The following is a 13,303-nucleotide window of genomic DNA, read 5'->3' as shown; positions in this document are numbered from 1 at the left end:
TTATATAGTAAAACAAGAGTCATAATACAATAGATATTAGAGGAGGCACTTCCTCCAACCAAGAGCAAATAGTTTCCATCAAAAAGAGCATATTTTGATAAAACATAAGTAGCAGTATTCGCAGATTTGTAAACATGAGAAATATACACTCTAGGGAAATTGGACACTAAAAGAGCGATATTCAATAACAAACAATATGAAAATCAGAAACAGAGGCTTGTGTAGTCTGCAATCCTTTAACCACTAAAAGAGAATCTGTCTCAAATAGTGAACATGTAAATGAAGATCCTTAAGCCATTGCAGACTATATAGTAAGGCCATTGCTTCCATAACTTTCGGTCGAAAATTCCCTTTGAAAGGCATTGACATAACCGCAATGGTATCACCATTGTTGTTGCTTAATATGGCACCAAAACCGGAAGTGTTGTTAAATTTGTTAATTGCAGCATCCGTATTCAGCTTCATCCTTCTTGAAGGGGGATTTAACCTTGGAATATTTTTAGATACAGGAGCCAAAGTTGGAGCAGAGGAGATAACAACAGATGGTTTTGCAACTTGTGCAACATGAAACTCTTCAAGGTAGCTGATAGCAAAGTAAAGAAGAACATCGTGTGGTTTTGGTTTTGATCCATGTTTCTCCTTATTTCTCTCATTCCAAATACTCCACAAAATTTTTGCAAATTGTTCAACTGTAGGTTAGACCATGAAACTGAGGCATGGAGCAGCAGTTCCTTTAGGCTCATTTGTCTTGCAAATATATATATCACCAAGATGGAAGGAGGATGATCTCCATACCCGTTTAAGACGATGACAAAAAAACAAAGCATGAGTGATAGATTCTTTATCAAATTGACACAGTGAACAATAAGGAGAATCTGCAAATGGAAGCCACGGGGAGATAGTCATGTAGTGCACACCAAAGGAAGATGCGGACCTTTGAGGGTAATGATAGTGACCAGTTCTTTTTTTAAAATTGCATAGAATGGGATCCACTAACTATAGATTGCTGCTCCTCTAAGTGTGTAGCCAAAAAATAACCAGATTTGACCACATATAATCCATTCAACTCATGATGCCATATGTATTGGTCACTTTGAGAGGACAAGGTCCAAGGAATCTAAGAGTTTTTTCTATGAAACTTTCATGCTTTGGTCAATACTATTAAAAACCAATGGCTTAAAGGGAGACAAACCAGGTAACCATGGGTCATTAGCACAAAAAATAGAAAGACCATCTCCAACTTCCCATCTCAATCCTTTAGATTACAGTTTCTTGCTCCAAATAATTCCTTGTCAAGTTAGTGAAGGGTAAGAGCCATGGCCAGCCTCCAAAAATGATGAATTTATAAAGTATCTAGGCTTGAGAATTCAGTTCAAGAAAGATGAAGGATTGGAATAAATCCTCGAAGCATGTTTGACAAGTAATGCTTGATTAAAATGAACAAAACTTTTAAAACTTATACCACCTTCCACCTTAGATTTTGCAAAGAGCTTTTCAAGTCTTCCAATTTATTCCTAATCCTGAAGAATTCGACCCCCACCAAAATTTATTCATCATTACTTCAATTTGATGAATAAGAGATTCATAGAGACGAAAACAACTCATTGCATATGTAGGAATGAATTGTGCCACAACTTTTAGGAGAACTTCGTTTCCACCAATTGAGAATAATTGTTCTTGCCATGCCGAAAGAAGTTTCCAAAGCTTGTCTTTAATCTCACCAAATAGGATTTTTTATCTCTTCCAGAATACGAAGGTAGTCCTATTGGGCTTTATGCCCTAAATATAACTCTATTTCAATGTATTCTCTATCATTTAAATATCAATAAAGAGACAGAAGTATTTTCATCACTTATTTAATGTGTCATTTGGTTCATGTTATCATTTATATGTTTATTTGATTTATAAATTCATCCTAAACCCTTATCACATTAATATTCTTGTTTATTGTGTCGTCAACACAGTGGAAAGTAATCAAGATTGTGTGATTAAATTTATATTCCTAGACTTATCAGTACACAGAGTTTAACTGATATGATAATCTACAACATAGTTTACTTGCACCTTGGATAAGTGCTATGTCCTTTCCAAGGCATTGGTTAAAGTAAAGCTTGGGTTGGATGCATGGAGTATGCATTGGAAGGGACCGATATTGAACTTGGATCAGATATGATAAATTTACCATAATATCTATTCAATTTAATATCACCTAGTTGATCCTAGATCAAATGATCTTAATCCTGACATGTTTATGTTCGATCTCAAGAGTATTATTCATGTTCTTTGATTTGTTAGTTAAGCCTACTTTTTGGTCAGGGTGATACGTACATTTTGGGAACATGGTAGTGCAATTGAATGGGAGCGCTAATCATAGATATGGAATCTATAGCTTCTATCAGGACATAGAAGTGAAATGATAATTTCCTTCGAGCTTGGCTAAACAGAGAAAAATGGTTGAGTACTCATTTCAGTGATTATGTTAGTTCACTAAAATATCATTTATAGGTAGCTAAGTGTTTTAAAGATAAAATACATTGAAGGGTATGACGGTAAATTAATCCCTATACAATGTAAATCATATATAGAGGATCATTGATTATTGGGATTATAACAATGGATAACTAATAGCGTATCTATATCGTGGAACATATAGAGTGTTCTATATAACTGATAATGCAATTCCAAGTTCTATGGTGGATGCAGCGAGGAATTAATAAGTCAGTGAATTTACTTGGTAAATTCTAGATCTGCTTATTGGAAGCTCATATATATAGGCCCATGGTCCCCATACTAGTTGAGACAATACTACTTGTAAGACTCAGTTAATTGATTTTGATTAATCAATTATAATTCTAAAATATTAGACTATGTCTAGTTTATGAATTTTTTCCAAGCAAGGGCTTAATTGTGAAGAAAAGAGATTGTAGGGTTTATTTGTTAATTAAGAGACTTTGTTGAGTCTAATTAATAAATATGTTAAATGGCAAGACACTCCCATAAAATTTTCAACCTAATGTAGGTTAGCCTTAGCAAACAACAATGTGTCATCAACATACATCAGATGAGTAATCGCAGGGCCTTGACGAGAAATCTGAATCCCTTCTAAAAGCCCAGCCACCTCCTTGTTATATAAAAGTCTAGAGAGAACCTCATAACAAAAATGTAAAGAGACAGCAGGTCGCCTTGTCTAATACCCCTATAAGGATGGAAGGTCTTAGTCGGACCTCCATTAAGAAGGATTTGGAACTTTACCAATCTGATGCAGAACTTGATAAGCTCGATAAAAAAGAGTCAAAGCCATTAGCTCGCAACACAACTTCAATGAAACACCATTCTAACCGATCATATGCCTTAGACATATAACATTTCACCCCGATAAAAGCTTTCCTTCCTTTCTTCCTCCGAAAGTCATGGTTCACCTCTTGAGCAATAATAGAGTTCTCTGCAATCCACCTACCCTTAACGAAGGCCGATTGATTTGGAGAAATTAATTTACTTAATACCTTTTTGAGTCTATTAATCAAAAGCTTAGAGACGATCTTATAGCAAGAATTACAGAAGCTAATAGGACACTAATTGTCAAGACAGCAGCAGCATATTGGAGCCAATACATCACTTTGATTTTCGGTATTTATGAAATATTGCCTTAGAAATAAAACACACCTTGGAGCCAAACCAATAGCAATATATTTTTTACCATACCCTGCCTAAGCTCGTATTAAAATAATAATAATAATAATAATAATAAATAACAACCCAAATAATAAGCAAATTGTAAAAACCCCGCCCAACTTCTATTTTATAAGCCTCCCAATCCCAATTCTCAAAGGGAAATTTGATTTTTTATACTTACATAATACTTAATATTTTATCCCTAAACTAATACATATCATCATTGAAAATATATGACCACTTTATCTAAAACCCAAAAATACCCCTCTCAAATTTTCCATACTTTTTTTTAGTGCAAAAACATAAAAATAAAAAAAATTGGTAGTTCGATGGGGTCCGATGGTGGTCCGATGATCACCTGATGCTACTTTTGTATGTACAAAAACATTAAAAAAAAAAACAAAAATTGGTAGCAGATCTAGTCCGATGGGGTCCGATGGTGGTCCGATTTGAAGCTATTTTTTTTTTATGTATTAAAACACAAAAAAAATTGGTAGCAGATATAGTCCGATGGGTCCGATGAGTGGTCCGATTGTGTAAATGGAGGTGATGTAAATGGAGAGTATTTTAGGAATATCATTAAAGTTTTCATATTCTACAAATATTAGTTATTATTTAGGGAAAATTACATGTTGACACGTTTTTTTCCATTTAATTCTAAAAATAACGTTACTTTTTAAATTTTTGAATATACCGTTATTTATACCGTTTTTTCATTTTAAACTATTTTTTTTGACTTGTTGGACACGCTGAGTTGATGGGGTGACGTAAGTGTCAGTTGGAATAGATGGAGGTCATGTCCAACTGGGCGCGTGGGCACGTTTTTTAAGTTTTTGAATTGATTTTTTAAATTTTTACCCAAAAAGTGGTTTGTAAACCTACCAATAAAATTCTACAACATAATATTTTTTATTTACATCGTAAACCTACATAGTTTTTGTATACAAAGTACATTACTGTAACATGTCTTATATAGTAAACCTGAATAACAATATATACACTTGTCAAAGATTTGAATATGATGAAATTCCTTGCTCATAAGTTTATTTTGGCATATATGCGTATACCCATATATGCCTAATAAACTTATTAGTTTATTTTGAGATATTGAAGTATATTTTCATTCTTTGTTTACATAGTAGCATTTTCATATAGCCTATCATCGGATATGCTAATAAATCTATTAGTTTATTTTAGCATATTGAAACAAATTTTTATTTTTCTTTTCGTATATTGGAATCCTTATAATTCAGTTCATTTTTTATAGTCTACCATTATATATGTCAATAAACTTAGTAGATTCTATTTGTTGGAACAACAATTTATTTTTTATAATACATAGTAAACTATAATCAAACATACGTCAATAAACTTATTAGTTTATTTTGATGTCGAAGTTGACGTACTTCTTCTTCCTCGAAGCAACGATCTCTGGTTTTTGTTTTTTTTGTTGTTGTGATCAGCTGATAGGTTTATTGGTCGATTGAATTGTAGATCGATTTAGAGAGATGATGATTTGCTTGTTGTATACAACAACGTATTTGAGAGATATGATGATCGATTCTCCAATTTTCAGATCTGTCGAGGTCTCCGTCAATGGTGTTTCTTCGTTCAAGTTTGGTTTGGTTTCTTTCCGTTTTAATCAGGTTAACCACGCGCAGGGATGGCCGAGAAAAGTGGAGTTGTGGGCGCGTCTCCTTCATCGCCGGTGGTTCCAAAATAATCCCAGCTAATAACGGTATGGTGATGACGTGTCACGGTATATGAATGGATTGTTTTCATTTAACGTTTTTTCTGTAATATTAATGTACATATATAAAAATTTCCCAATTATTTATTTAGGAAATTTTTTTTAATGTAATCATAAAAAATCAAATTTCCCTTCTCAAATTTTGTCACCTATTTAATATTTCACCATACATCATCAAAACTCCCTCTCTTTTTCTCTCTCTCACCAAATAGCCAAAACTTTGACCTTAAAAAACCAAACTCAAAAACCGCCCAAAAACAAATTTCACCTCCCTTTTCCCTTATTCCTTCCTTCTAAAACTTCATTCCCTCCAAAAATAAAAAACTTCCAAATGTAAACAATCTATATAAATTAGCTCAACCCACCTGCTCTATAATCTCACCAATCTCACATTTCCATCAATCTTGCTTTCACCATTGCCAGTACAACCATTAAAATGGATCTCACTAATGTCCTTTCCGTCCGTACCACCAATTACAACAGCAACAACAACAAAGAGAATAACAATGCTTCCTCACAAAAACCCACCACTCCATTTCTTCTCCCAAGATCTCAACTTTCCAAGAAGATCAAGAAAAAGAAGAAGCTTCAGAGGAAGCCTTTGGCCGACATTACCAACTCATTTAATAGTAATTGCTTAGCTCCATCGTTTTATTCTTTTGATTCTGATGAATGGGGTCTTCTACCTTTAGTGCAAATTCATAATGGTTCTGATTCGCTGAGGATGAGAAAGGCTTCGGCGCCGACTCTTACTGCTCCTGCTCGAATGTCCATCTCAAAATCCTTGAGAATAATGGGATTTAGATAGCTCTGTTTTCACTTTTTGTTTCATATTAATAGAGTTGAATATTGCGGCCAATTTAGTTTTAAAGAAAATACTTATTTAAAATAGAAAATTAAGATAAAGAGTCCACCATCAACAACAGCCACAAGTTTATGCCAGTATTGTCAAATTATTATTATCTTTAGTTTGATGTCCTAATAATAAAATGAACATCCAAACAGATACTATTGGATAAATTAGATTGGTTTATTGCTATTTCATAATAAACTCATTGAATTAATGGATCGACATTTATCAAACTTCATGGTTTTTCCAATTGGCAAAAGAGTCAAGACATTAGTAAATAAGGGTTTGTTATTGTTGGTATAAGATTTAAAAATCGTTTCAGGAAAAAAACAAGGTTGAAATATTAATTACTTGTAATTTTTTTAAACAATAATTTGAGAGTTACTATATACTCTCTATCAATTATTTCATTTGTACCTCATCCTTTAACTTAAATTTTGTCAGCAATTCTTCAATTTGCTAGGGAATTAGAGTCCGTTAACTGTTAATATAAACGATTTATACGTATACTTTTATACACACGATAAGTTTATATTAGTATGCTTAATATTATTATTCTAAAATTTATTTTAAAATTAAATTAATTATAAAAATTTAAAAATAAAAAATACTATAAATTTAAAAATAATTTTTTATAATTTCTAAATGATAATATTAAGTGTACTATAATATAAATGTGTCATGTGTATAAGAATGTATACATAAACAGTCAAAGTTGTCCGTTAGGGGCACGAGCAGAGTCAGGGTAAAAATTTAGGGGGCCAAACTATATTATATATTAAGCGACAAATAGTTTAAAATATATTATTAAAATTAAAATATAGCATGTCTCTCTTGCATATCACGAAAATTATCTATTATTGAATCTATGCTAAATTTTTTAGCAATTTTTTTTTAATATACACTAACAAACAATCACTTTTAAAAATTCATCTTCTATCTTATTGCGAAGTCTAATCTTCACTATATTTATAATTAAAAAAGATCATTTTGTAGTAGTTACAGAAACTGGAAGTGTAAGAATAAGAGTTACCATTTTATATACGAGTAAAAGCCACCTAATTCCTTCAATTGAACTACTTTCAACAATTTCTTGTGATGTGAAATTCACAAACTTTCTTGCAATAAGTGTTAATTGGTTCATGAGATATGCAACTGTTTTCTCAGTCTTTCAATGAGGTGGATTGATATCGTTTTCAATATGCGCTAAAAATGCACAAATTTTTTCTCTCACCTTTTTTTATAATTGAAATCTATTAATAATAAATGCATCCAATCTAGAGTCTAGTTAACAAATAGACTAAATTAATATTATTATGGAATATAAATAAATGCTTTAAAAGAAAAAGGAAACTTATAATTTATTTTTTTCTTAAAATTAATAATAATTGTATATATTTTCCTTAGTGCTAGATAAAATACACATTATAATTTTCAAATTTTAGTTTGACTTTTCGAAGCCACCATACAGGAATTATTAAAAACTTCAATTACAATATACTATAACTAAGATTTTATAGTGCATATATATAAATGCTAGGGGGCCATGGCCATTATAGGGAGACAAGTACGTCCGCCTCTCGTTAGGGGTATTCATCAAACCGCTCAAACCGTCCGCACCACACCACAAAAAAACAAAAACAATTTGAAATTCTTTGCGGTGCGGTCGCGGTTTGAATTTTTCTTAAACCCCGCGGTGCGGTACGGTTTACAGTTTTGAATTGTTAATATGCGGTTCAAACCGCACCACACCACACATTAAAAAAATACCAATTTTTATATTTATTTAGGTCCAATAAGTGAATGTTCAACTCAAAGCCCACTAATTATTGTATTATTGAAACTTAATTTTTCTTTTCACATTTATTTTCAAGCCTTATAGTATTTTTGACAAGTGTTGCTCAAGCTTTATTGTATTTGTGATAGTTTAATTATTTGGTGATAGTCCAAACCGTGAAAACCGCAAAAATCGCACCGCACTAATTTTTACAGTGAGGTTCTTGCAGTTTTTTAGTTTCGCGGTGCGGGTGCAGTTTGAGAAATTAGAAAAACTGCATGTGCGGGTTGGTTTAAAAAAATTGTCAAAAACCGCACCACCCGCACCGCGAAAACTCCTATTAATGTCAGTTAACTGTGCTAAATTTACTAACAGTGTTTAGAATGTTCTACCACTAAAATTTAAGTTTGAAAAGTTATGTAACGACTCGGTTTTGACCGAGTCAAAAAGGAAAAAAATAATAAAATAAATATATATATATACATATAATACAAATAACATTTCTCCCATCAGTACTCACTCTATCTTTCTCTCTTTTTCTTTCCCTTTCTCTTTTTCTCTCTTCAAAGCTTCAAAGAAGCCATAACCACCACCACCACCACTTTTCGGCGACCATTCTCCGGCCACCGTCCGATCCCACATGCTAGACCATTCGAACCCCCAGGTGCCGACGACCTCAACCTCCAAGCGGCGCTGCCCCTTTGTCGTCGTTAGCCCAGAATTTGGAGGTTCGAACTTTGAATGAATTTTTTGGCCACCTCTGGTGTTTGTTTGACGAGTCGTATTGACCATAAGACTCAGCTCATCAAGAAGAACAACCTATACTAAGCCATTTTGCCCAACCTGCTACTTTTTCTAGTGATATTTTTGTAGGTTTGTCCCTTTCCGATGACTTTTTGGCAATATCATGTACTATTTTGATAAATGGTTAGCATGAGTGTGATCTACTCATTGAGATGGTCGTTTTGATATATACTACCCCTATTTTCGGTGATGTTTCCTGTATACCAATTTTTACTGCCACCGATGGTTAATGTGAAATGCTCAGGTGAGGTTTCGAAACTCTAAACTTTAAACATAATCATATTATATGTCATTGGACTCGCTTTTGAATGTAGAATGCAGAGATGATAATTATTTAGCCATTTGATAGTATAAGTGAGAGTAATACTTAAGATTGGACTAAACAATTAGAGCTCGGGACTTGAGAGCTTAAGATCGTCTTTTGGAAAAAGTTTAATGACTTGGGAGAGGTAGGGACTCAACTTGATTATTGGACTTGATTTTTATGTGTGAATAACATTAGACGTATTCTAATTTTTACGATTTGTAAATTGTTTGAAAAATTAAAAACTTAATCTGCACATTTTTCTTGACTGTTCTGGGGCACTGAGTGCCAAATATATTTTTGTACAAATAATTATGCAAGTTATGATTTTTGGGTTTATTTAAAATATAGTCGTTATGCTGCCAGATTTTTTAGAAAATAAAAAGAGAATAGGTTCTTTTATTATTCTTATTACTTTGCCTGCTTTTAAATATATTTATGAGAGACATGTTGATCATGATTTGTGCATATTGTTGTTCCACGATGTAATCTCTGTGTCATCATAGGTAGATCAAGTGTACACTCACCTATAGAGAGTGAATTGAATTTGAGGCCCGGTATTATGGTGGTTATTAGGTGCGACTATCCAGTTTTTAATGTCATTTTCTATGATTGGTATTGAGCTAGGGGTCTAATGGACGGTGTGATATGCATTTGACGCTTGATATTGTGATTATTTGTGGTCTCTCTACTTTGTTTATACATTTTAATAATTAAAAGCTAACCATGCAAGAATTTTTATTAAACCAAGGGTCCTTTGATATTAGTTGTTTTCCTACTGGGCTTTATAAGCTCACCCCTATTTTTTCCCATTCTAGGAACTTAGTTTGATACTAGTGAATGAGGATGGTATTGCTGAGGAAGAAAATCGTTATTAGTTTAGTCTTATTCTACTTATTAAATATCCAATGAAACTAATTTTGTATTTAAGCTGAAATAGATGGTCTAGAAGACTTAAATTAGCTATGTGCTAGTTAGAAATGAAGAATGATGGATGCTACATATTATTTTGGTATTTTATAGACTTATTAAATCTATTTATTCGGTGACTACATAACTGTGGGGATATTATTGTTTTTTTTATATTGATGAGTGGTCTTGATTTTGTTACTAATATTTTTTTTATATCAATATAGGAGTTAATTTATTATTTTTAAATAAGTATTTTGTGATACATATAAATTCAAGAAATATTTATAAGCGTTATCTTCCAACAAGGGTCAAAGTGTGACCTTTAATCACTCAAGTTATGGATATTAAATATCTGTCACTGCTTAGGGCTCGAGTCAACTGGAATGATAGTTGAGAGGGTTTAGTCACAAAAAAACTCAGGAGTTATTACTTGTATTTTTCTTTAAGCAAAATTCTATAGCTTATTTTTTAAAATTTATATATAATGTTTATAAAATCATTAAGGTTGTTATAAGGAAAAGATATGAAAAGAAAAATGATTGGAAAAGAAAAATAATTATCTTTTCGGCTAGCTTTGATAGGGAGAAGAAGGGAGAATAAGATGGATGGGAGAGTTGAAATGAGATGGGGAGTGAAAGGGACAGAGAAGATTAGTAACTCTCTACTAATGTGGCGTTTAGTTAGAGGTAATGAAATAGAATAGAATGAAAAGAAAATAATTTTAGGGTAAATACCATTTTGGACCTTGTGTTTTGTAAAAGTTACTAATTGTACTCTTTGTTTTGTTAAATGACAAAATAGACCTTGTATTTTTTAAAAATGTACAAATAGGATCCTGAATTAATTTTTTTATCAAAATAAAACTTAATAATAATCTAATCTAGAGATGTTACGAAAAATTTGGTTACAATTTCTGTAACTATTCGTGTTAGAAATTGTCTTAAAGTTATTTATATTAAAACATTTTTTTTTTTTTAAATTGAGCTTAGGGTCCTATTTTTACTATTTTGGAAAATATAGGGTTCATTTTATCATTTGACAAAATAGATGGTACAACTGGTAACTTTTGCAAAACACAGGGTCCAAAATAGTATTTACCCTAATTTTTATTCTATTCCTTTTTTGGTTGCATTTAAAGTATTGAAATGTCATTCTAATGGAATGCCTTTTCTACCATTTTGGTGGAATGACTATTCCATTTTAAAATAAAAGGAAAGACCATTCTAATGTAACACGAGAAAAAATTTAATAATTTTTTTATCGATTTTTTTTTATACATTTTTAAATTTTATTCCATTCTATTTATATTTTTATTCCCATTCCTATTTTTATTTCTATGTTTTTATTCTTTTCAACTAAATGCCACCTAAATTATTTGGTAATAAGAACCTAAATTATTTGGTAATAAGAGGAGAGGAGTTTTTTTAATATAAAGTTTAAATATAAAATAACTATATTACTAAATATAAAATGGGAATATACTCATTTGGTATTTAATAAAAATAAGTTTGGTATCATGTGTTTGTAATAGTGTTCATTTACTACATTATATTTTGAATTGTGCATATTTATAACCTTCAAGTAAAATTTGATGAATAAATTTTATCAATTTGACCAAATTAATCACAATTATATGTAATTAAATTATAAAATTTGAATTTAAAATTATATAATTGAAGATAGTTTTATCGTATTAATAACATTTTATTGATCAAATATATGTAGAATTTTCAAATATAGGATACCAAATAAATATTATTGAAATATAAAATACTAAATTTGGATTTAAATAAAGAGTAAATTGCAGTAAAACCTTTAAAAGTTTTACTTTGCTAGCAATTAATCCCCCAAACCTAAATTTTGGTCGTAAAACTTTCAAAACCAGTATTTTATTAGCAATATACTATTCACATCTATTTTTTATTGTTAACTGTCATGTTGGATTGTCAATGTATACACATGGTACAAATTTATTGGTGCACATAAATAAATATTTAAAAATAAAATAATTTAAAAAATAAAAATAAATCATAAAAACAATTCTTTCTTTCTTTCTTTCTTTCTTTCTTTCCTACAATTTTTTCCAGATCTTTTTTTCTTCTTCATTCTTCTTTAAACTCACCACTACCACCATCCACAACCACCAATACCACGGAAACATTTTTTTTTTTTTTCAATCACAAATCGAGCATAATAACAAAACCAACACCACAACCACCATTGTTGTGGATTTTTCTAAGACGCAAGTGCACACATCATTTACAAGTAATAACAGTGGAAGTTTTGTATCTTTCCTACAAGGACTACAGTTAAGTACTAAACAGTTACATTCCTAATTCTATTTGATGGCAATAATTTTTAAGAAGTTTTGAAATTAAAAACTAAATTGAAAGCAATAAAAGAAGGACAAATAAGAATGATAAAAATTTAGAATAATTAATTTTGATTGTATCAATTTTTTATGGTCTAATGCAAATTTTAATTTTATTCCAATTCGTAAGTGATAGTAGATTAACTACTTCAATCTATATTCTTATTGGGATATATAGAATTTAAATTGTATAATAAAGTCCTACACTTCTGTGGTAAATTATATATATAATTTACATTATATATAAAAAAAAATCATAATTAATATATACAAGTACTTCCGTTTAATATCAAAATCTATGTCTATTTTACTAGAGAATAATCAACATTCACTTTTCAGATTTTGCATTGAAATCATAAACATATAATTTGTGATTAAGCAATTATAAGAATTAAGCACAAATAAAATAGATACATATAAGAAATTGAGGAAGAACTAAAATTGCATTAAACTATATAAAAATATCAAACAATCTCCATTAACACCTTAATTAAACGTTTAGATACTCATTATCTTTGTGAATAATTGAATTAAGCTAATTAGAAACATGAAATTAAAAGAGAAGGAGAAGAACTCATCGATGAACAATGGTGATAGTCTCTCCAGTCACTTCTCCTCTTCAAATTCGTATACCCAAAAAATTTAAAAAGGTCAAAAGTTACCACCCTCTGAAATTAGGATTTAAAAACCCACCTGACACAACCTCACCGTAGCGGGTCGCAGCATGGTCCAGTGCATGTCGCGACCCGTGTCCTAAAAGTCCAAAAAGACTATGTTGATTTCGTCATAGCGGGCCGCAACATACCCTTCCCAATGTCACGGCCCAATTGGCTCTTTTTTAGGTAAATTGTAATCTCTCTCCT

The 13,303-nt window shown here is 31.1% G+C and overlaps 1 protein-coding gene across 1 annotated transcript; it reads right to left on the bottom strand.

Annotated features, from left to right (window-relative positions):
• Positions 1 to 243: 243 nt before the first annotated feature.
• On the bottom strand, positions 244 to 906 carry LOC133030598 (uncharacterized). Its single transcript, XM_061103392.1, has 2 exons — positions 768 to 906; positions 244 to 689 (listed from the first exon to the last, which is right to left on the bottom strand). The coding sequence occupies exons 1-2, from the start codon at positions 904 to 906 to the stop codon at positions 244 to 246; spliced, it is 585 nt and encodes a 194-aa protein (XP_060959375.1).
• Positions 907 to 13,303: the final 12,397 nt, after the last annotated feature.

This window comes from Cannabis sativa, chromosome 8 (assembly GCF_029168945.1).
Source record: "Cannabis sativa cultivar Pink pepper isolate KNU-18-1 chromosome 8, ASM2916894v1, whole genome shotgun sequence".
Taxonomy (NCBI): domain Eukaryota; kingdom Viridiplantae; phylum Streptophyta; class Magnoliopsida; order Rosales; family Cannabaceae; genus Cannabis; species Cannabis sativa.
Note: the sequence above shows the minus strand (reverse complement) of the source record. Positions and strands in the feature narration are given on the sequence as shown.

What these genes read in the sequence shown, in the direction of transcription:
- LOC133030598 (XM_061103392.1), bottom strand. Translation starts at nt 906, where the DNA reads ATGACTATCTCCCCGTGGCTTCCATTTGCAGATTCTCCTTATTGTTCA. An exon ending in ATCATCCTCCTTCCATCTTG is followed by an intron (nt 690 to 767) that starts GTGATATATATA and finishes TCTAACCTACAG; the next exon opens with TTGAACAATTTGCAAAAATT.